This window comes from Babylonia areolata, chromosome 1 (assembly GCF_041734735.1).
Source record: "Babylonia areolata isolate BAREFJ2019XMU chromosome 1, ASM4173473v1, whole genome shotgun sequence".
NCBI lineage: Eukaryota > Metazoa > Mollusca > Gastropoda > Neogastropoda > Buccinidae > Babylonia > Babylonia areolata.
Genome location: NC_134876.1, coordinates 33814830 through 33839682, shown reverse-complemented (window position 1 = coordinate 33839682; position 24853 = coordinate 33814830). Strand labels below are relative to the sequence as shown.

Here is a 24853-nt window from a genome sequence, read left to right as displayed (position 1 = left end):
CCCAACGCGCTTAGTCAGGCCTTGAAAAAAAGAAAAAGAAAAAAAAGGTGAATAAATAATAGATAAGCATACATAAATAAATAAATGAATAAATAATAATTATAATATAAAAAGGTAGTAGTAGTAATAATAATAATAATAATAATAATAATAATAAATAAATAAGACAACAATGATGATAAATAAGCAAATAAATGTAAAACATGAAGACACACATTCACACATAGACCCACACATGCATAACAGATATGCACCAAACATGCAGTTTCACAGATAGGAAAGCACAGTCAAATACATATAAACGTACATGAGCTCCAACACACACACACATTACCCTGCACCTCCTCTACCCCCCTCCTCCACACACTCAAGGACAAGGAAACTGAAAGTATAATTAACTCAGTCATGGTAAGAAATGATTAACAACTACAACGCCTGCACTCGCTTCGCTTCCCACGAAGAAGCCACCAGTACATCGCTTCCACTTTGTATTAAAGCTTCCACTTTGTATTAAAGCTTCCTCTTTGTATTTATTAAAGCTTCCTCTTTGTATTTATTAAAGCTTCCTCTTTGTATTAAAGCTTTCATTTCCTATGAACTCTTTCACTGTGTATCGTAGACAGAGCGGCCGGAGCTGTCTCAGGGGCAGCGTTCCGCAGCATGGGCAACGGGTAGATGAGAGTGCTTGCGGCGCGAACACGATCGGGGTACAGGTGGGATGGATACTCCATCCCGCATCCATCAGATAGCCATTTTCCCGAGCCGCCACCTCTCCGACACCACCGTCACTTGATCGTTTTGTTTTCTCGTTATAAGAACTGTTTTGTATGCCGGCATCGTGTATATTGAGCGTTCGCGCGTGTCCAAATCAATCTGGGTAGAATTACGAGTGAGAAACAGTTTTATCCCTTTTTAATTGAACTCGTATTTAGTGTGGACTGAAACCATTGTTGATAAAAATTGTTTAAAAATTGCTTAAAATCAAGAAGGACCACAACAAAAATGCACACGCATCACCGATTTTTGAAAAATGAAGTGTGTACATGTTATATATCCAAAAGACTTGTTGCATACCTACACGACAATGCAGAAACAGCTCTGCTTTACTTCAAGCAGCTTCTTTTCTGCACACGTCTTGAACCAAATGTCCACATTTTCCCCCAGCACAGGCATGTAGAAAATCAGACTGGAAACAATGTTAACTTTATCCCGAATATCAAACGGTTTCAAGTTTCAAGTTTCAAGTTTTAATTATCCTTTCACTCCTATTGGAGTATGGAGGATTACTGCAAAATAAACTTCATGCCCAGAACAAACATTTCCAAATACACAACAATGTCACATTAAAGTTGAGAAAACACAAATGTCTTTTAACTCCAAACGTATAACTAGGCAACATTTGCAAATCTAATCATCTTACTTACAGCTAAAATGAATTTTTCGCCTCCTTTGAGCATATTACAAAAATTAAAAACCGAATTTGGAGACAGATATTTTTAGGAACATATCTGTTTCGTAACTGATCATAATTGGGACATTCCATTATAAGATGAAACTCATCACCAATCACAGACATGTAATAAACCTTACAAAGCCGTAACTCTCGTGGTATGCCTTTGTGACTCCCTGTTTCTATTTCCAGCTTATGATTACTACTTCGAAATCTGAAGAAGCTGATAACGTAATTATCAGGCATTTGACATATATTTTTCTCTGCCAAATCCACTTTTGAAATTTCGATAAAACAAACATTTACTACTCGCCTCTAGAGCATGTCTCCATAGATTTTGAAAACTATCTCTCAAAGCAATGTTGACATTCTTGCAGAAAGATTCCCTCTCCAAGAAGAACTGAGCATCCCAAACACAGTCATGCCCTGCTTCTATTAAAATTTATCTGATACAATTCATCCATTTTGAAGAATAAATATCATTTCGATATAAGTCAAGTAATATCAAATATATTTTCCCAGATTATTTTTCTGTGTTTGATATCACTAAATTGGTCCAAAATCGAACTAATCTCATTTTCACTAACACACTAATTGGATAAATACCAGTTTCTCCATAAACAATTTGGGTCATAGTATTTCTGTTCAGTTTGAACAAGCGTTTCAAAAATTTCAATTCTAATTTTTCAAGTATATCTACATTTTCATAACCCCATATTTCTGCACCATACAACAAAATAGGAATAATCATAGACTGGTACATGTCCAGAATGATATGTAAAGGTAAATCTTGATTTCTGGCTGACTGAAGTAACGAAAACATAGCTTTTTCGCCCTGTTCATAAATCATTTTTTTAGCTTTATAAAAAGTTCCGTTTCTACTAAACTCGGTGCCAAGATATTTAAAAGAATTGACAACATCCAAACATGCATCACCAAACTTAAAAACAGGCTTTAGCTCTTTTGAGAATTAAATATCATCACTTTAGTTTTCTTTACATTGACCACTAGTTTCCATTTTAAGCAATATTTGTGAAAAACATTGAGGGACTGTTGTAATCCTTTCGTCTCTGACAGTAAAATTGTGTCATCTGCATACAACAGTACAAATAATCGCATGTAATTAACTAACTCTGAAATGTTAACATTCAATAAAAGATCAACAGATGGACTCTGATGCTCAGTCAAATACAACTCTAAATCATTGAGATACAGAGAAAAAAAGCAAAGGCGAGAGATTTTCTCCTTGTCGTGCACCCTTACAAATGCTAAAGAAATAAGATTTTTCACCATTTAAAAACACACATGACTCTATCATACATGTTCATCATGACACGCAAAATTTTACCATTCACGCCTTCATGAACAAGTTTTTGCCATAACCCACTTCTCCAAACTGAATCAAAAGCTTTTTTTTTAAATCAACAAAAGCACAGTAAAGTTTCTTCTTTTTCATGGAGAAAATATCAATTAGTGATTTCAAAACAAACATTTGATCTAATGTTGAATGGAACTGTCTAAATCCTGCTTGGGCCCCTGAAAGTATATTGTTTACATTGATAAAATTAGTCAGTCTAGCATTTAACACTGTAGTGAACAGTTTCCAACACAGCTGAGCAAAGTTATTCCCCTATAATTATCACAGTCAAGTGTATCACCTTTGCCTTTATACAATGGCAATATCAAGCCGGATACCCATTTTTCTGGTACAACACCTTCGTCCAGTATCTTGTTAAATAATTTACAGTATGTTTCTGTCAGCAAAGGAACGCTGTTAATGATATATTCCTTACGAATCATGTATTCACCAGCACTTTTGCCTTTCTTCTGTCTTTTGATGGCTGAAGTAATTTCATCTTCAGTAATACATGCATTTAAAATATCATCATTATCCTCTAAATTGATAATGTGCATTGCCGTTGTACTGTCAATACGTTCATTATCATTAACGTTAAGGTTGCTGAAATAGTGAAACATGTCTTCTAAATTTATGGGACATGATGTTTTCTTTTTCTTTTTAATTCTATTCCATAGTTCTCTTGAATTGCTTTTGCGTAAACTTCGTAGTTCTCTGTGACATTTTTTTCTCCACGTCTTTTCTGCTTTCTTTAAACGGACTTGTAATTTTTGCTGACTCTTTCCAGCGTGTCTCTATTTTTACTAGAATTTCTTTTTTTTTTACTCTGTGTTTAGCTTTAAAATATTCTGATCTGCTTCGTTTGCATGTGGAATCGAACCAACTGCGACTATCTCTGTGTTTTGTCTTAGAAGTACGAATTTGATATGTACCGAGAGTATCTTTTGCCGTCTGAATCAGAATGTTTGCGAGCTTATCATTTATGACGTCAATATCATCAGCATCGATCGCGTCATTTAAGTGTGTAAGCTCAGCGTTAGACAAATTTTCTTGAAAAGAAGCAGCCTTTTCGTGTTCCCATTTTCGTATTATTTCATTCTGACCTGTTAAATTTGATGTGGCACATTTTTTATGACACGGTATGACAACCGTATCAATATGATTTTTATCATGATGGTTCAATATGTGATACTCAGTAGCCAGAGACAAGATCAACGGGCTGTGTACATCAGATAATAAAGCATCAAGTGGGGAAATAGTAAAATCTGTTATTTTTGTGAACAAAAAGGGGGATCCAATTATGTAGTCAACCACAGTACAGCCATTACTAGTGATCATTCCGATTCCGTCATCTCTCCCTGCTCTTCCATTAAGAAGACGATTTACACAAGTCAATCAATCTATACCCATAGTTGTTTGGCCGACGATTATCTTGATTATGTCTACTCTTAACTGGATATAACTGCTCATCTAAAACATTGATCAAATCATGGAATGGACCTTTACTGTCACTCTGATGTTGATCAATAAAATCTTTCAAATTTTTGGTATAAGCATTAAAGTCACCTGCTAACAGAATATAACAATCATATTTACTTTGTATATCAAAGAGCATGTTTTCAACATCATCAAACATACCAACACTACTATACACTGATCCTTCAGGAGGGATGTAAACCACTCCAACACACACATCTTTATCATATCCCGTTAAAGATGATTTTATCATGAACCATGCTGAGTTGCTGTCTTTGTTTGGTAGAGTGGTTATATAATTACAATATTTCTTCTTGTATGCAAAAGCAACACCACCTGAACGTTGGTACGATGAACATTTTCGACTGAAAACATGTATTGTATACCCAAGTTCATCGAAAACATTTTCAAGGAATGAGTGATCTTGCTTGTCTGTTTTTGTTTCTGTTAATAAAATAACATCAAACTGACTAATGTGTGTAACAAATTCACTATGTTTTAACCTACTTCGCAACCCACAAACATTGAGTGATATAAATTATTATTCATGTCTTTTGGTTCGGAAGCTATCCCACAGTTTATCTTAAACCAGCATTGGCAGAATTTATTACAGCAGTGCTGGGAACGGTCTGATTACACTTTTTACAACCATTAGTTTCTCCCACTACTTTCCCATAACCTACACTTCTACGCGGTAATATTCACCACTGGGGAAATCCAGGGAAGGGAACCCGAAAGCATCCGTGAAAGTGAAGCCGTTTACGCCATCCTTCTCGAGATTACAACACAAAAAGGCTATCAAGTGATCGAATCGGCTAGAATGGAAAGTGTGATCGACACCGTTGCCGATACAGGTATCTTTTTCAGCGCGTTTCTGAGACAAACATGCTTGTCAGTCCGTTATCATTGTCAGCACACTGGTAACACCAGATCGTCGGATGTGTCACTGAGCTGTACATGCACGAGAAATCACAGCGGAAGAATTGATGGATGGATGGTGCTGAAGGTACTGGTTCAACACTTCCCGTCCTGTGTTACAACCAATCCACCCACAACTCTCCTGTAACGAGTTGATCCTCCTCCAAGTATTCGCAGTGAGAACAGTCTGTCGCGCTCTGTTAGATACCACCTACTAACACGATTGTTCAATTACGGTTCTAACTCTGCCTGCGTTGTTGAAGCTGGGGTTTTCTGAATCCAGGTCAGCCCCAGCCACCAACAGTGTGTGTGCTGTTTGGTTTTGTCATTTAGGAGCCAGACATTGTGATGGAGTCAGTTGTTTGGTTTTGTCATTTAGGAGCCAGACATTGTGATGGAGTCAGTCCATTTGACAAACTGTAGTACCATGTCATAAAATCAGCAGCAGGTAAGTTAACATCAATATCAGTGATGATGCTAGCCCCATTGATACTGTTGACACTGATAAGGGCTGCTGCCTCTGCTGATGATGATAACGATGATTGAATGAGCGAATATTGTGACTGGACACAATTTCTAGTTGGGCATTATCGTCAACTTTCTCTCTCTTTTTCTCTCTCTCTTCCCGATATTTCTGAACCTTATTTTGAGCTCATAGTACACTGAGCAATAGAAGGAACCGGCTACGGGCCGAAGAAAAACCTACCTTTGCTGAGACTCGAACCCGCTTCCACACAGTCGTCAGACTGCGACGCTAACCACTTCGCCACGGTGGCTGGTCTGTAATGGACTTTGGTTTTGTTCCTCGGTTAGCGCATTTACATTAAACACATGAAAATAAAGTGTTTCCCCCCTTTGTTCTCACATAATTAAATATCAGGCAATTCTTACTTTCAGCTAAATACTTGAAACAGTTTTGGTTGTTCAGATTAACTATTATCATGCATCGTTGAACAAATAACAAAAGTACGAACTCTAATGTAAAGTCGGGTTTGCATTAAAGCTTTTGACAATATTTTATTTGTTTCTCCCTTTTCAGTGTCTGTGGCCAACATGGATAAAAAAAAAATCTGAATCCGTATCTCCGTTTCTCTCTCCGTCTCTCTGTCTCTGTCTCTCTCCCTCTCTCTCTGGCTGTTTCTGTCCTGTGTCTCTGTCTTTCTGTTTGTCCATCCCTCTCTCGCTCTCTCTCTCATATAAAATTACAACTGCCTGTTAATAAAACTGCAGGTTATTGATATTTTCCGTCTGAGTACTCCCATCTATGGAGGAAAAAAACTCCCCTTATTTTCATCTTTCTTCTGTTCCTCCTTTGCTCTGTTCCCTCACGACCCCTCCCCACCCTCTCCCTCTCTCTCAATTTATCTCTCCTCTTTCCCACGCTCTCTCACTGTCTTCCCTCTCTGTCACCCTCCCCCTCTCTGTAACTCCCTCTCCCCGTCTCTCTCCCTCTCCTTCTCTCTGTGTCCCTTTCTGTCTCTTCCTCACTCCCTCTCTATCCCTTCCTCCCTCTCTCTCTTGATCTTCGTTTTTTTTTTTCCTCATCTGTCGCCAGAGATGGAATTTGTATTCGACCCGCGTCTACCCAAGATTTCACCATTCATTACTCCGTTCATTAGCACCTTATTGTCCTGCTAACCCAGTTTCAGAGTTGCGGGAAATCCAGTCCACACCAGTGGAATCGGCGTGACGGATGAGCGCAAAAGAGAGAAAGAAAGAGAACAAAGTATGCGGAACGTCGGGAAGTTGCCCAAACATTCTGTCAACAGCTAAGGCCACAGACACGCGTGCTGTGATGAAGACATACGCACAAGCGCGGTCCCTGTTGTCAGTAATTTTCTCTTTCGGTCTGGAAAAAAGATCTGGACATAATTTGCTGGGTACCGTGGCTCTGGACCTTGGCACCTCCTCAAAATCAACTCCAGTGAATCCTCTGTGGAACAGAGTCAGACGGAGAGCGAGAGATACGATCTCAAGCATGTATGGTTATTTGGTGAAAAGTGAACCGCACGAAGAGCGTGCAGACTTTCGGCGTCATGGTGTTGGTACTGGTGGGCAGGAGAGACAACAAATGGTGAAGACGGCGTTGGACTCGTTTATGAAGAAGAGTTTCAGAGTCTGGTTGTGGTACATGGTTTGCGTGATTATATCACATATCGTTTTGAAATAGTTTATTGACGGCATTTTTAGTTGCATCAGTTTAGTTCGTGCAACATTTAAACCCCTGCGATCACAGAGGCCATATTAGGACTGAATCATGTAAAAAAGAAAAAAAAAGAAAAAAAAAAAGAAACTGAAACGGTTATATCAATATATTGGAATAAAGATAATAAACTAAACGATTTCTTAGTAATGTACATTTTCTTATGATATTGGGACGGATCTTGAAAACGTGATTGTCAGTTTAGTACTTTTGTCCATCTTGCCAGATGTCTTATTCAGATGCACGTGTCCTTGCCTTGAATTTGGCGACTGTTTATGGAATTGTAGCACGTGACATGCATATTGTTTTGTGGTAATTTTGCCAGATCGATCAACCTTATTGCCTCCACTGCCATCGTGGTCTGGAAGAAGTCATGAACAATGTTATGGCCGTTATTTTGCAGAGCCACACATAGCTCATGAAAGTCAGCCAGCATTGGATGATTTATGTTGCATGTCGCCTGGGCTTTAGACATCGTGCTATTATTTGATTCTTGGTCACAGCCTTTCCCTTGGAAACGACGACCAGGAAATGTCACACAGACAATGAATCATAGAAACTGCGAAAACAAGAGAATGTCATATAATATCACAAGGACAATTCCACACAAAGTCAAAGACAAATCACACAAGCTGCAAAATGGAATCATACATGATTCAGATTCATCTCCTATATGCATCTAAAAACAAGCTGTTTTAAACATGCATAGAGCATTGTTCATGATATAGTCAAGCCATGTAGAAATTCGATAGCGATCTCATTTTATAGCCTTGTAGTTTTAAGTGTAATTTACAACAACAAAAAAGAAAGAAAGAAAAAAGAAATGTATTTCATATTTTCGTTGTTTGTTAAGCAGATAATACACTCGGTTGGATGTCATCTCATTGGTCTGAACGCTAGTCATTCGGATGAGACGATAAACCGAGGTCCCGTGTGCAGCATGCACTTTGCGCACGTAAAAGAACCCACGGCAACAAAAGGGTTGTTCCTGGCAAAATTCTGTAGAAAAATCCACTTCAATAGGAAAAACAAATAAAACTGCACGCAGGAAAAAAATACAAAAAAAATGGATAGTGCTGTGGTGCAGCGACGCGCTCTCCCTGGGGAGAGCAGCCTGAATTTCACACAGAGAAATATGTTGCGATAAAAAGAAACACAATACAAATACAAATTGTGGTTTTCTTTTATTAACTCACTCAGTACGGCCAGTCCTCTCTTCTCCTCTACACAGACCCCTCGGATGTCCAGTGGGTGTCTGAATGACCCAACCTTTAGCTTCCGTCGTCAGAATTGTGGTATTCTTTGTCAACATTCACCTCTTCAGTATAAGAGCCTTCCACTTGCAATATTTTGATGATGGTAATTGGGGTGAAACGCTGTTAACGTCGTCTCTTTCGCCGTTCGTATGGAGAGAGTTAAGGCAGAATCGAAAAACGAGCGCCGACTAACTGCACAGACAACTGAAAATATCAGCATGAAATGGTCAACGGGTTGAAAGGAAAGTAAGACAACCAGACAGATCACATAAAATTGGCAGAAAAGATCATAATATCCAACGAAAATAACCTAAGAGTCTGAACTGTATCTACAATGAAAGTATACATGTCAGTCACATTCTTTTTATTTGCAGGAAGAAATGGTATAACCAATTTCAGCAGATCTCAGCACATATTGATTCTGGTTTCAGTTTGTGACTGCGCTTACAAGCTTTCCTAAAAGTAACCCTGTTTTATTACTTGAAAAAAAAAAATATCATGGTGTGTGTGTGTTTGCGTGCGTGTGTGCGTGCGTGTGCGCATGCGTGTGTGTGTTTGTGTGCGCGCGCGCGTGTGTGTGTGTGTGTACGCGCGCGCGTTTATTTCCTTATGCCTACTTCTAATTGAATTTTTGACGTTTCTATTTATAAAATTTTGTGAATCACGTCAATCGGAAAATATCCGTTTACATAATTTTAAAGATTTTTTCCGGTTTCTTGATCAATTAATGTTTGTTACAAAGGTGACCGCAGTTACCATCAAAGGGATGCAAATCTATAGAAATACTGAAAAATAGAATGTTACGATTGAAACATTCGCACAAAAGGAAAAAAAAAAAACAGCAAGCAAACCTGGAAACAACAACAACAGCCACAGCAAGAAACAAACCTAAACAAAGCAGGATGAGCTCTTTGTGTCTGCCCTTCTTTCGCATCCTCTTTTAGCAGGATTAACTTGAGAAGCTCTCTCTCCTTATCTGTCTCTGTTTCAGTCTGTGTCTCTCTGCCTCTCTCCTCTCTGACATTCTATCTGTCTATCCATCTGTGTGTGTGTGTGTGTGTGTGTGTGTGTGTGTGTGTGTGTGTGTGTGTGAGTGTGTGTGTGTGCATATACAGATGCGGACGGTTAATTGCCTATTGATTGATTGATAGCGCGCGTGTGTGTGTGTTTGTGTGTGTGTGTGTGTGTGTGTGTGTGTGTGTGTGTGCGCGCGCGCGCGTGTCTATGTGTGTGTGTGTGTATGTGTGTGTGTGTGTGCATATACAGATATGGACGGTTTATTGCCCATTGACTGAACATAAGGAAGTTGTTTTATTGTGGCCTGAGCTATCAACCTAAAAAAAAACCCCAGACAATTGGTTTATGTTTTTCTTTGTTAGCATTATGTTTGTGTGTTTATTTCTGTTTATGTGTTTCCGTGTTTTTGTTGTTGTTTGTTTGTTGTTTTGGGGGAGGTTGTTTTCTTTGTTTTCCATTTCAGCCTGTCAATCTGTCAACCTCAGGGTAAAAAACAACAGCATGAACATACAATTTGTTTATGTTTTTATTTTGCGTTCCTTCGGGTTTTTTGGGGTTTTTTTTTTGTTTTGTTTTGTTTTTGTTTGGTTGGGGTTTTTTGTGTGTGTTTTTTGTTTGCGTGTTTATTGTTTTGTTTTGTTTTGTTTTGTTTTTCTTTTCGTAACTTTGTCTAAAACATATATTTAAACTTTTTCGCGAAAGAAAAAACAACAACAGTAGATTAAACCAGCGTATTTTAGGGTTGTTGTTTTGTTTTTGTTTTTTGTTTTTTTGGGGGGGGGGGCGATGTGCAGGGTATGCGGGGTGTGGGGGGAGTGGAGGAGCCGGAGGGGTGTGAGGGGGGAAGGGGGTGCCGCATCACTCGCGCCATTACCCACACGCCGCTCACCCTGAGTCCATCAAGCACACACCTTCCTGCAGTCCCAACACCGGCAAGCAGGGGAACTGTCCATGTTGGGTCGCCGGCAGGCCTGACATCGGAGGATGCCCTGCACTGCTGCTGAATCGTTTCGGTAGCGTTCAGAAGTGCCTGTCCCGATTCAACACACACAGGACACTGCCTGCTCACTCACCCCCTCATTGACGACAGTAATCGTGAATCCAGACTTAGCGAGTGCCTCTCCGGGATAAGGAGACCTCCACCACGTCCCTCCAACGACAGTCTCCCGCGAATCTACCGGCACTGAGACTTTGGTTAGGAGGTCACCACATGAAGTGAAGTGGGAAATCGACACAGTAGACACAATGGATGTAGGGTGTGAACGATTGTAATGTTTGAGACCATGTATTTATTCTATTAATTTTATTCTTTTTTTTTAATTCATTTATTCGTTCATTATCATTATTCATTTTTCTTCTCCCAAGGCGCGTTGGGTTACGCTGCTGGTCAGGCATCTACTTAGAAGATGTGGTGAAGCGTACATGGATTTTCCGTCCGAGGTGATGCCTCCTTGAGTGACTGGCTGAACTGAACTGAAACCATTTTCCCCACATCTTTGATGATCATGAGGATGACGATGCAGCTATGGATATCCTTTTACGTTTTGGACTCCGAAACAAGGCTGCACTCCATAACATATCCAGGCTTCAACCAGGCTCGAGAGATACATTACCTGTAGTGGTGGTCTCGAAAGTTGATCAACACTCCAGAAGACGGGTCCATGAAATGGATCACACATACGCTCGCGCGAGCGCACACACAGTCATACATACACACACGCACGCACACACACGCACGCACGCGCGCGCGCACACACAGACACACACACACACAGATACACACACACACACACAGTCACACGCACGCACACACACACACACACACACACACACACACACACACACACACACACACTATTCCTTGGGAGCGGGGTGCGGGGGAGAGGTGCGTGGTTATGAAAGGATGTTGCATTCCGGTCGAAAGGAGATTTGATTTTTCCAGTGGGCTTCCATGAAGGTTTTATATGAAGGTTTGAGATCTATATCTGTTCGTTATTACTTCCTCTGTTCTCTTTGTTCTTAACAATTTTTTCTCCTTTTTTTTTTCTTTTCTTTGTCATGTCTTCATATTCTGAAGAATCGATCGCCTGGTTTTGTTGACTCACGTGTATCAACAAAGTGAGTCAATGTAATCACCCAAATGTGTGTGTGTGTGTGTGTGTGTGTGTGTGTGTGTCTGTGTCTGTATATGAGAGAGTGTGTGTGGGTATGCGCGTGCTGATGTGTGTGTGTATTTGTGTGAGTGTGTGTGTACATGCGTCTGTGGCTTTGTGCAACTAGGACAGGCATAGTCACACATGCGCGCGTGCGCTGGCACGCACACATTCATACACCCACACCGCGCCCACCCACCCTCGCTGCACCCCACCTACACACAAACTGCCTCTAAAAAAAACAACTGAATTTCTATGTGAGATGCAATCCCGTTGATAAATGGTATTAAATATGCATCGTAGTCTAGCACTTTTTTTCTCCGAATATTTCGCCACAGACTGTTTTGTTTTGTTTTTTGTTGTTGCTTATAATCACACGATGGAAATTTAGGGTGGAACTTACATAGACATCCATACGTACACAACACACACACACACACACACACACACACACACACACACACACACACACACACACACCAGAGAGAGAAAGACACTTGCAGGCGGTCACTTTCATTTGGAGGGCTAGTCATGATGCAGTTGCTTTCGTCTGCATGTTCCACTGCACAAAACTCTGTGTGTGTGAGAGAGAGCTTCCGTCTGTGTGGATGTGTTTTTACCCCCCCCCCCCCCTTTTCTCTGTCTGTCTGTCTGTCTGTCTGTCTCTCTCTCTCTCTCTCTCTCTCTCTCTCTCTCTCTCTCTCGCTGCACTCAGATACATACGTACATATATACGCATACAGAGACAGACGCACGTTCGCACAACAACAACATCAACATCATCGTCGTCGTAGTCGTCGTCGTCGTCGTTATCACTGCAACTTCTATAACGTCGACATCATCCGAAAGCAACACCATGATGGGACTGACAAGACCACAAATCACTCAAGACACGGATTATCGGGATCAGCCGAACGACATCATTATCTGACACGTCAGTGGACTGAGGGCCGTGTCTCCAGTTTCCTCAGTCACTTCATCCTGTCGTGACGCACACAAACAGTCATCAGTGACCAGTCCCACCCCCTTCCGCCCGCCCACAGTCTCACCTCTCAATGGTACACCCCCTGTCGCCTCACGCTGTCCCCTTATTGCTTCATTATCCTGCACACTATGCACATTGTTCTCTCCACACTGTCCCCTTATTGCTTCCTTATCCTACACACTATGCACATTGTTCTCTCCACACTGTCCCCTTATTGCTTCCTTATCCTGCACACTATGCACATTGTTCTCTCCACACTGTCCCCTTATTGCTTCATTATCCTGCACACTATGCACATTGTTCTCTCCACACTGTCCCCTTATCGCTTCATTATCCTACACACTATGCACATTGTTCTCTCCACACTGTCCCCTTATTGCTTCCTTATCCTACACACTATGCACATTGTTCTCTCCACACTGTCCCCTTATTGCTTCCTTATCCTGCACACTATGCACATTGTTCTCTCCACACTGTCCCCTCAGTGCTTCCTTATCCTGCACACTATGCACGTTGTTCTCTCCACACTGTCCCCTTATCGCTTCCTTATCCTGCACACTATGCACATTGTTCTCTCCACACCGTTCCCTTATCGCTTCATTATCCTGCACACTATGCGCATTGTTCTCTCCACACTGTCCCCTTATTGCTTCCTTATCCTGCACACTATGCACACTGTTCTCTCCACACTGTCCCCTTATTGCTTCATTATCCGGCACACTATGCACATTGTTCTCTCCACACTGTCCCCTTATTGCTTCATTATCCTGCACACTATGCACATTGTCCCCTCCACACTGTCCCCTTATTGCTTCATTATCCTGCACACTATGCACATTGTTCTCTCCACACTGTCCCCTTATTGCTTCCTTATCCTGCACACTATGCACATTGTTCTCTCCACACTGTCCCCTTATTGCTTCATTATCCTGCACACTATGCACATTGTTCTCTCCACACTGTCCCCTTATTGCTTCATTATCCTGCACACTATGCACATTGTTCTCTCCACACTGTCCCCTTATCGCTTCATTATCCTACACACTATGCACATTGTTCTCTCCACACTGTCCCCTTATTGCTTCCTTATCCTACACACTATGCACATTGTTCTCTCCACACTGTCCCCTTATTGCTTCCTTATCCTGCACACTATGCACATTGTTCTCTCCACACTGTCCCCTCAGTGCTTCCTTATCCTGCACACTATGCACGTTGTTCTCTCCACACTGTCCCCTTATTGCTTCCTTATCCTGCACACTATGCACATTGTTCTCTCCACGCTGTCCCCTTATTGCTTCCTTATCCTGCACACTATGCACATTGTTCTGTCCACACTGTCCCCTTATTGCTTCCTTATCCTGCACACTATGCACATTGTTCTCTCCACACTTTCCCCTTATTGCTTCATTATCCTGCACACTATGCACATTGTTCTCTCCACACTGTCCCCTTATTGCTTCCTTATCCTGCACACTATGCACATTGTTCTCTCCACACTGTCCCCTTATTGCTTCCTTATCCTGCACACTATGCACATTGTTCTCTCCACACTGTCCCCTCAGTGCTTCATTATCCTACACACTATGCACATTGTTCTCTCCACACTGTCCCCTTATCGCTTCCTTATCCTACACACAATGCACATTGTTCTCTCCACACTGTCCCCTTATTGCTTCATTATCCTGCACACTATGCACATTGTTCTCTCCACACTGTCCCCTTATTGCTTCCTTATCCTGCACACTATGCACATTGTTCTCTCCACACTGTCCCCTTATTGCTTCCTTATCCTGCACACTATGCACATTGTTCTCTCCACACTGTCCCCTTATTGCTTCATTATCCTAGACACTATGCACATTGTTCTCTCCACACTGTCCCCTTATTGCTTCCTTATCCTGCACACTATGCACATTGTTCTCTCCACACTGTCCCCTTATTGCTTCATTATCCTGCACACTATGCACATTGTTCTCTCCACACTGTCCCCTTATCGCTTCATTATCCTGCACACTATGCACATTGTTCTCTCCACACTGTCCCCTTATTGCTTCCTTATCCTACATATTATCGACATGTCCTTCCTTCCCTCATCCGTCATTCGTCCTTCCCTCCCACTCTCCTGTATTCCATCCCCATCTGACGCGCCTGCAAAATTGTTTCTGTCGTCTTACAGCACTCCTGAGAAGGGATTCGTATCGTTCTCCATGGACCTGGCTCACAGCACATCAAATACCCTTTTCGAGTTACGATGCCATCGGACCAGCTAGTCGTGTTAAAACAAGGAAAGTTTTCTGTGTGCCTGTATACGTAGCGTGGAGTTGCTGTCGTTAATAAGTAATAACACATCTATGGTTTGATGGGTTAGATGTTGGTCCACTGGTTGTTTAGTGTAGACAGACATTGTATTTAGTATTCGAATTACCATCTTTGAGAGTCGGGGTTTTTTGTGTGTTGTGATTATTCAACAGTTGGTCTGATATACCATTTTCTCCACAGTTGTACTCGTATCTAAGTGTTTCCATATTTATTTGGGTATTGCTGACTGGTCAACGGCAGGGATTCATCAGCATTTAACTGATCCAACAGAAAGAAAATATGTTCATTTGCATTTACATTGTAAAGAATAAAACAAACGGGAATGTATTCAACACTAATTTATATTCACAGTGTTTGTAATGAAATTTAAAAAAAAACATCAAAGAATAGACTTCATTACCTTCTTACCATCAGAAAAGAAACAATGCTTCGCCACGCGGCTTTATTCATATGCGTGATAAGGAAGGGGCACGGTAGTTATAGAGACACAGAGCCTCTGACTGTGATCTGCTTGACAAGGTTCTCTACTCTGAGGGCCACAGACAGTCAAACCATGCTCCTGTCAGAGCCACAAGTACTGCACTCTGCACTGACTTGCTGGCTTATTGTACTGTCCGGACTGGCTTCCCGCAGCCCGCTGACTGCGATGTATAGAGCCGCCTTGTCAACACAGCCCAATAAACGCCGAGTGTGGATCTGCGCTCACTGTTCAGTGGTGGTCATACAGACCATCCCACAAGGGATTGGTGGGGTCCTGTCGATAAGTGAAGTGCGTATGTGCGTGCTAGAGTTCCAAAGAGCTCACCGTAAATCCCGCACAAAGTGCAGCCTCCATCCCCAGCGCAGCCTAATTCAATAAGAAGGGTACCATTTGATACACTGACTGTGGGGATGTTGAGCTGATGCGGCTTGCATCCATTCCCTGTGGATGCTCGGGGATTATACAGTGACGATTTACGGCTGAGGGTCTTCCTGGCCTGTTCCTTGGTCACGGCTGGCAGGGCTGGTGGTGGCTGATTGAACTGGGACGTGAGGTGACAAATAGCGGCCTGCTATATGGACAAGGCCTCCTCACGCCAACCGATGATCATTTGACATGAAAAGTGACCACTGCTTCCCCTCTGGACATCGATTTGTCCTGTACACAATTGTGAGGTATCCCGAGAGAACCACCAGACCATAACTTCCACCCCGGGCAGTTTCAGGTCGGAAAGCGTTTTCCAATGAGAAACAGCGCGTTTGGTTTCGCTCATATTCAAAAGTTTCCTTGATCCGAGCCACCATCGGTGAAATTTTGCTTCAACAGTGACTACAACTGAAGCAGATTTGATGAATTGTGTACAAAATTTCTCCCGTTCTAAATCATTTTGATTCTCGAACACACATCTTTTCTTTAATCCAGTTGCTTTGTTTACATGTTCACTGTACGCAGACTGCAGTACAACCCAAAGTGTAGTCCGGCACAACGCCTAACTTGCTGCAGGCTTTCCATTGAACGGAGGATTTGCCCGCCGCAGATCTGCAAGGGGGGTGGGGGCGTTTAACAGTGAACAGACAGTGGTTGACCAGGCGCTAATCTCGTCTGGGCTTTGCCGGCAATAAGTACTGTCCACAGCTAATCTTGGCTTCCATCAAGCTTCCTGTTGTTGCCGCGCCGTCCTACAAGCAGTGCGCCCATGAGATTGGATTCTTTTGCTCACGCGCCTTGGGACTGGGCAACACTTTGGTTCTCGAATGGTCAACTGATGAGGTTGTTGAACTGTTGCTTATGGCCGTGCTGTTGGGCCCCATCTCCGTGTTGTCAACTGAAATAGAGGAACAACCTGCTGAGGGGCGGGATGGACGAACGGCATCGCTGTGTAGAATAACCACCAGCAGTGTCAGCTTCAGTGTCAAGATTTCCCCCCAGGTGGCATGCAAAGAAACAATGATTCAAGAAATCGACGGCTGCACAAATAGCGACTGCGTCATAAGTTTATCATTTTTTGTGCAGACCACATGGATGAAAAAATGCAATTGTGCACACCTGTCATGACACCAGGTTGGTTGTCATAATCAGTGTGCTTATTGTAAAGGTCAGATTTCCTGTATGGTGTGGCTGTGTTACTGTATCAATTTGAACTTGATATTTAGAGAAAGGCTCGTGATGCATGTGTCTTTAGGCGCTGAGGTGAATATGTGTTCACGAGTTGTGTTGTGAAGTGCACCAAACTTCTTGCCACAGCTGAACTGGTCACAGGAGTGACCTGGGACAAAAGAGACCTTGGGGTCTGAAAAGTCATTGAACAGACACTGTTACCATTCTGAGAGAGCATGTGAAACGTAGTCTTGTTGAACTGTATAGGTTCAGGGAAGCTGACCTGAAGTGCTGGTGAGTCAGTAATTTTGAGTTTGGTAATGAGAAATTCGGTGACATCGTTTAATCCAAATTTTGTGATTTTTTTTTTTCCATTTACGTTGAAAAACTTTAACGGGAAGTGTAAGGGAGAATATAAAAGTATTGTGATTTCCTGGATTGGACTTTTCATATGATTTATCCCTGAAGGGAAAATGTGAACATAATTGTTTATTTTTCTTTGAATTATTAATAATCAGAAAGGAGCGTCTTTACGTCGTTATGTTGCTTATCCCTGGGTAAGAGTGAAGTCAGAATGCGAACGTTGTGTGCGAGTCTGTCGTGTGAGCTTGAGTTGAGTGAATGCGGCAGTTGAGCACGATTGCACGCACGCACCCATGTATTCACACGCGCACGCACTCACTCTCTCTCTCTCTCTCTCTCTCTCTCTCTCTCTCTATCACACACACACACACACACACACACACACACACACACACACACACACAGATACTCACCACCACGACAACTCAGATCATCTTCCGATTCACGGTGGCTACTTGCTCCACGTGTCAAAACCCGATACCTCGGTGATTCCTCCTTTTCTTATTCAGCTGCATCTGGATGGAACAGTTAATCTCACGATCTTCGCCACTCTCCCACATTTCAGTCTTGCAAAACTGGTCTGAAAACACATCTGTCTGAAAACGCCTTTTCATAGACCTTCCATAACTTTTAAGTTATAAGCCATGCAAACTCTCTTTTTCGGTGTGTGTGTTTGTGTGTAATTATGTAATTACGTAATCTATGAATCTGTTTTATATTATTGTGCGCTAAATCATTATTTTTTTCTTCTTTCTTTTGTGAGTTATTGCGCGAGGCGCGCGCGCGCGCGTGTGTGTCTGATGTTTATTGTAAAGCGTTTTGGCCTCTCTTTAAGGGAGGAAAGCGCTCAACACACACACACACACACACACACACACACACACACACACACACACACACACACACATATATATATATATATATATATATATATATATATACATATATATATATATATACATATATATATATAAATATATATATATGTATTATCCACGAACGTGCACGCGAATACACACAAGCGCATTTATATAAACATTTAATTCGTACACCAAAGGAAAAAGGGTTTGGTGCGTAACTAAAATAGAAAGTCCTGGTGCTAGGCAAAGTCCGGGTATTGATGTGAACAATGGTATACCTACCTCATGATCAAAAAGTTAATAACTTATGATCGATTAAGTTATGCACGTGGGAACAAAAATAAAATGGTCTCCACAGAATATATAAACGACCCCATCTCTGCAGTCTTTTAACAGTAGGGACAGGAAAGATGGGCACAGGATGGGCCCTGAAAGGAGAGATGGGATGGAAGGAAGGCAAGTGGCTGTGCAGTCAGTTGCAAGACAAAGACCTGTGGTGGTCACTTGACGGAGTATTTGGGAAACGACTATTCTCTCCACGTCTGCCTCTCTTCCTTGGGGGCCGACCTTCTGTCTACTTCCAGGAAAGGGTCTCATTTGTTGGTGTCGTTCTTCTTGCCCATCCGCACGCACATACCTGCGTGTGCTGTGCACGTAGACACACACAGACATCCAGACACACACACACACACACACACACACACACACACACACACACACAACACAACACAACACAACACAGGACAACACACATACACTGCAAACAGAAATTCAATTCCAAGCCAGACGAAGCGTCATTCATCTTTTTAGTTGCTTCTGTTGGAAAGTGGAGTAGATACTGTCACCTGTTTCAGAACACTCTTTCCATCTCCTGTGTCTCTCTGTGCCTCTGTCTCCCTGCCTACCCCTGCCTCTCCCCTCCCCCACACCCCCACGCCCCAACCCCCACCCATCTCTCTCTCTCTTTTTCTTCTGTCTTTCCGTCTATCCCTGTCTGTCTCTGTCTCTCCACTTCTGTACCCATAGCGAGAGAGAGAGAGAGAGCAGCCATAGGTGGTCCGAATTGCTTTTTATCAAAGACAGCAGCGAGGGCCATTCTGGGCTGTAAAATGGATTGAAACTTGGAATGTGAATAAAACTCCATTGCAGCCATCGACAGTTTAGAAAAACTGCTTCAAAACAACAACAGAAAACACGAAGCTCGGAGAAAAAGAAAAGATTCTGACAAATGAGATCGAATACAGTGGTACGAAAAAAGAAACCCCAGTTCCCGTTATTCTAAAGTAAGTTTGTTTTTTTGTTGTTGTGGTTGTTTTTCCATTTTCATTTCCAACACTTAGGGGTTTGTTCGTCATTTGAGTGTGGATATCGGGTTGGTTCTTTCTTTGCATGCTTTGAACGTTTTCTACATAAATGAACTACATCTGCCTCTGTCTCTGTCTCTGTCTCTCTCTCTCTCTCTCTCTCTCTCTCTCTCTCTCTCTCTCTCTCTCTCTCTCGCTCGCTCTTCTTCTTCTCTTCATCTTCTTCTTCACTCCTTTTTCTTTTCCTGGCCCTTCTCCCGTTCCTTTTCAATCTCTTTGTTTTCTTCTCCTAAATCTTCCTCCTCCACCTTTGTCCTTCCTCTTCATTCGCCTCTTCCCTCCTGCCCATCCCTCCTCCTCGACCTACTTTTCTCTTCATCCCTTACCGTCACCCTCTTCCTCCTCTTTTATCTCCTCCTCCTCCTCCTCCCGCTCTGTCATCAGAAATGCCTTGGCCGCCTTTGGTCAGAACTGTTCATTTTCTGGAGAAGCTGTTGGCAGGTGGGTTGCTGGGGTCACGCTACGGTGAGAGGACCTCTGGCCAGCCACTAGATTGTCAGTCAGCACAATGAAGAAATCTTCGTTGTTGTTTTTCTCTGCACTTGTATGCTTGCCCGCTCTCTGTCTCTGTCTCTCTCTCTCTCTCTCTGTACTTTTATATAATGAATATGCTCTCTGTCTCTGTCTCTGTCTGTCTGTCTCTCTCTCTGTATACTTGCATGCTCTCGCTCTCTCTGTCTCTCTGTGTGTCTCTCTCTGTATACTTGCATGCTCTCTCTCTGTCTCTCTCTCTGTATGCTTGCATGCCCTCTCTCTCTGTCTCTCTGTCTATACGTGCATACTCTCTCTCTGCATACTTGCATGCTCTCTCTCTGTCTCTCTCTCTCTCTCTGCATACTTGCATTCTCTTCTCTCTCTCTCTCTCTCTCTCTCTTTCTCTCTGTCTGTATACTTGCATGCTCTCTCTCTCTTTCTCTCTCTTTGTATACTTGCATGCTCTCTCTCTCTTTCTCTCTGTATACTTGCATGCGCTCTCTCTCTCTCTCTCTCTCTCTGTATACTTGCATGCTCTCTCTCTCTCTCTGTATACTTGCATGCTCGCTCTCTCTCTCTTTCTCTCTGTATACTTGCATGCGCTCTCTCTCTCTCTCTCTCTCTCTCTCTTTCTCTGTATACTTGCATGCTCTCTCTCTCTTTCTCTCTGTATACTTGCATGCTCGCTCTCTCTCTCTCTCTCTCTCTCTCTCTCTCTCTCTCTCCCTGTATACTTGCATGCTCTCTCTCTGTCTGTATACTTGTATGCTCGCTCTCTCTCTCTCTGTAAACTTGCATGCTCTCTCTCTCTCTCTCTCTCTCTCTCTCTCTCTCTCTTACTGGTTCATCCAAAAGCCCACTTTATGTAGTAGTGCTACACGCCGACATGACTTACTGGTGAAGAAATGCAGATTACCTGACAGAGCTTGGAAAGCCTTTGACTAGAGTATCAGCAACATTTGGATTGACATTATCTTTGTCATTTCCAGTTTTACCAAAACGAAAATACCTTTGTCATTTCCAGTTTTATCAATAAACGTGTCGGAACACTCGGACGAGCCACTTGTGCCGTGCTACATTTTTCAGTTCCATAGTTTTACACATACAACACGTGCGCGCGTGTTGTTAATTTTGCACTTGTGTCCACTTGCAACATGTTGGAGTCTCCCGTCGGACCGACGGATGAGTATGCAGGCAGGCTTATCTGTCGGTGTGTGTCCTCATATGGGAGAAGAGGCCAAATCTGGATGCGCAGCACTTCCCACACGTGTTGCAAGGGAAAACATGCAACATATAATGTTATATATGATTATCTTAGTAAATGATTAAGTGACGAAAAAGACTCTGGATAATTACAAATATTTCTAATTATGAGGAAAAACGCACTTTGCTGAAGATGGTCTCGTACCTAGTGGTTGTTATTTGCATTTCTCTTGTTTCCTTTAGAAATTGGACGAGACTGTGATGAGATCTGGAGAGGTAAAAACAAACAAACAAACAAAAAACTACGCAATCACTCTGCTTCTCTGTTTCTCACTTTCTGTCTTCTGTCTGTCTGTCTGTTTGTCTATCTGTCTGTCTGTCTGTCTCTCTCTCTCTCTCTCTCTCTCTCACACACACACACACACACACACACACACACACACACACACACACTACCTCTCTCTTTCTTTGCCTTTCTCCCTCTCTCTCCTTCACTTGTTCTCTTCTCCCTCTCTCCTCCTCTCATCTCCCACTACCTTTCTCGCTCGATCACTCGTTCATTCCACTCGTTCACAATGTCCAGAAGAGAAAGAAAAAAATCACTCATTTCTGATCTTCATAACATCCACTCATCATATTGGCCGGGTTTTTTTGTTTCAGAGTCCATCCCACGAGAAAGATCACGGCAGTGCACCCACCCGCGGCAACAGAGGACCCGAGCATTCATGTGGTGACAACAACAACATGACGTCAGCTGGAGGGAACAACCGTGGCTTGAGTGCACTTTACTGCAGTGTCAGGTATCCGTGACGTTGTACCAAGTATGGGTTACTTCGATTTCTTTGGACATGCGATACCCGCCAGCAACAACCTTTTTGTTAAACTGGCTTTCTGTGTGAAGGGTGTGTAATAGCTTGCTGTTTATACAAAAAGAGAGCGAGAACTACGAGGTAAGGGAAAGAAGCTTCAGCGGATTTTTTTTTTTAGAGTTCATCAACGAGGACAGTTATCATTATTCACGGGAAAAGAGTGCACAAGCATTCTGCCTCAGGCAAGTAAGGTCTTTGGTGATTGATTGTCTTTGACACTGAAGAGAAAAAGCATACATCCATTCCCTGTCTCAATAAGTCGGCGAAAGAAAAAAATAGCAGAATTTTAGAGGAAAGTGACGAGGAAGGAAGAAGGGGACGAATCATGGACGGGGAAGGGGGAGACGTGGATCACGGTCTGGGCCGGGGAGGAGGAGGAGGCATGGAAGGAGGGGTGGTGTTGGGGGACGGAGGAGGGGGCCTGCTGGACGAGGACCCTGGCCTGATGCTGATCCCGGACGTGTCCAACATGACCTACCCGGTCGAGGTGGTGGGCAAGCCCATATGGGAGATCGTGCTGAAGACCGTCTTCTACGTTCCGGTCATCTTGCTGGCGCTGGTGGGCAACGTGCTGGTCATGGTGGTGGTGGCCCGGGACAAGCGCATGCGGACCACCACCAACTACTACATTGTGAACCTGGCGGTGGCGGACTGTCTAGTGACGCTGAGCTGCTCCTGGGTCCACCTGCTGGACGACCTCACCCCGAGGTGGATGCTGGGCGCCTTCTTCTGCAAGTTCAACAGCTTCGCTCAAGGTGGGTCCTTGTGGTGGGGTGTGGTTGTTGTTGTTTTTGGTGGTGGTGGTGGTGGTGGTGGTGTGTGTGTGTGTGTGTGTGTGTGTGTGTGTGTGTGTGTGTGTGTGTGTGTGTGTGTGTGTGTGCATGTGCGCGCATGTTTGTGTTTGTGCGTTTGTGGTTCTGTCTCATTATTTGCCCCTCTCTCTCTCTCTCTCTCTCTCTCTCTCTCTCTCTCTCTTGAGTGTCAGTCCTAAAACCCCAAATGTAATGATTTATGGTGATCTTGGTCGATATCCATTATACATTGATAGTTGCATCAGTACTTTGCGATACTGGTTTAAGCTAAATCAGATGTCTCTATCGAGAATCCCGAAACAGGCGTACCTAATGAGCGTAAATAAGATGACATACAATGCTGATATGTCTTCGAAAAACTGGGCAGATGGACTGAAACATTGCTTAGACATTTATGGGTTTTCAGAAGTTTCGATAAATGGCGGGGTTGGGGATGTAAATGTTTTTCTTAAAATATTCAAACAACGCATGATAGACGGCTTTAAACAGGATTGGGCAAGCAAACTCAACGGAAGTAATCGTTATGAAACATATAGGTCATTCAAATCCTTATTACAACCTGAAAAATACTTATCTGATCTTACCATCAGTAAATTTAGATCGGCCTTCATTAAGTTCCGTTTTGGTATAAATGAACTAAAAATAAATCGGCGTTATTGTGATGTTTTGAAAAACTGCCCATGTGGTGGTAGAATAGAGAACGAACTACATGTACTAACAGCTTGTCCATTATATGATGATATTAGAAGGAAATATTTGCTCAAGCATATGCAACATATTAGAAATCTGTCATTATCATTTCTGCTGCAAAACGAAAGTTGTAATGTGACCAGAGATGTTGCAATGTTTGTTTTTTATGCATTAAGACTGAGAGAAGAGTACTTTCAGCCCTAAACAGACATATCAGCCTTGTGCTTTTCATTTAGTTTACTTGTTCTCAGTGAGCTCACTGTGTATTATGTGGATTGTTTTCGTTCTTCCTATTTTATTTTAGTTAAGCTGTGTGTGCAACATGTGCACCCAAAATGTATACAGGTCGGTGACCTTACATTAAAATTCTTGCGTTCTTGCGTTCTTGCGTTCTCTCTCTCTCTCTCTCTCTCTCTCTCTCTCTCTCTCTCTCTCTCTCTCTCTCTCTCTCTCTCTGTGCCACTCACCCACTGTTTCCATCTCTCCCCGTCGTCTTTCATTTTCTCTTCATCCGTTTACATCTGTTTGTCTTTTTCTTAGTTGATAGCACATTTTACAAGAAGACAGCACGTGCGCTAAACCAATGAATCTATTTGCCGAAAGATGCCATTCCGCCAGTGAAAGCAAGACACTCGCACCACAGCTCCATCCACAACCAGTCATATACAAAACTAAGCTTATTTCACGCCGCCAGAGAGAGAGAGAGACAGACAGACAGAGACGGAGAGAGACAGAGAGAGAGAGAGAGAGAAACAGAGAAACAGATTTGACATTATCCTATTGTCTTTTGATGATATGATGTACAAGGATGTATGGTGAAAGTGTACAGCACAGTATCCACTACCGACGTGGCTTCGCCAGCAATAACGATAAAAACAACGTAAATAGTACATATATAGCTGACATTATCCTGTTGTCTTTTGATGATATGATGTACAAGGCTGTATGGTGAAAGTGTACAGCACAGTATCCACTACCGACGTGGCTTAGCCAGCAATAACGAC

The 24853-nt window shown here is 42.6% G+C and overlaps 1 protein-coding gene across 1 annotated transcript in view; it reads left to right on the top strand.

Moving 5' to 3' along the window:
* Positions 1-24853, top strand: part of LOC143280335 (QRFP-like peptide receptor) — a 274441-nt gene that overhangs the window by 70603 nt on the left and 178985 nt on the right. The window contains exon 2 of the mRNA XM_076585001.1: positions 22139-23102. Coding sequence (XP_076441116.1) covers positions 22673-23102 — 430 coding nt within the window. The 5' untranslated portion in view covers positions 22139-22672. The remainder of the gene's footprint in view (positions 1-22138; positions 23103-24853) is intronic.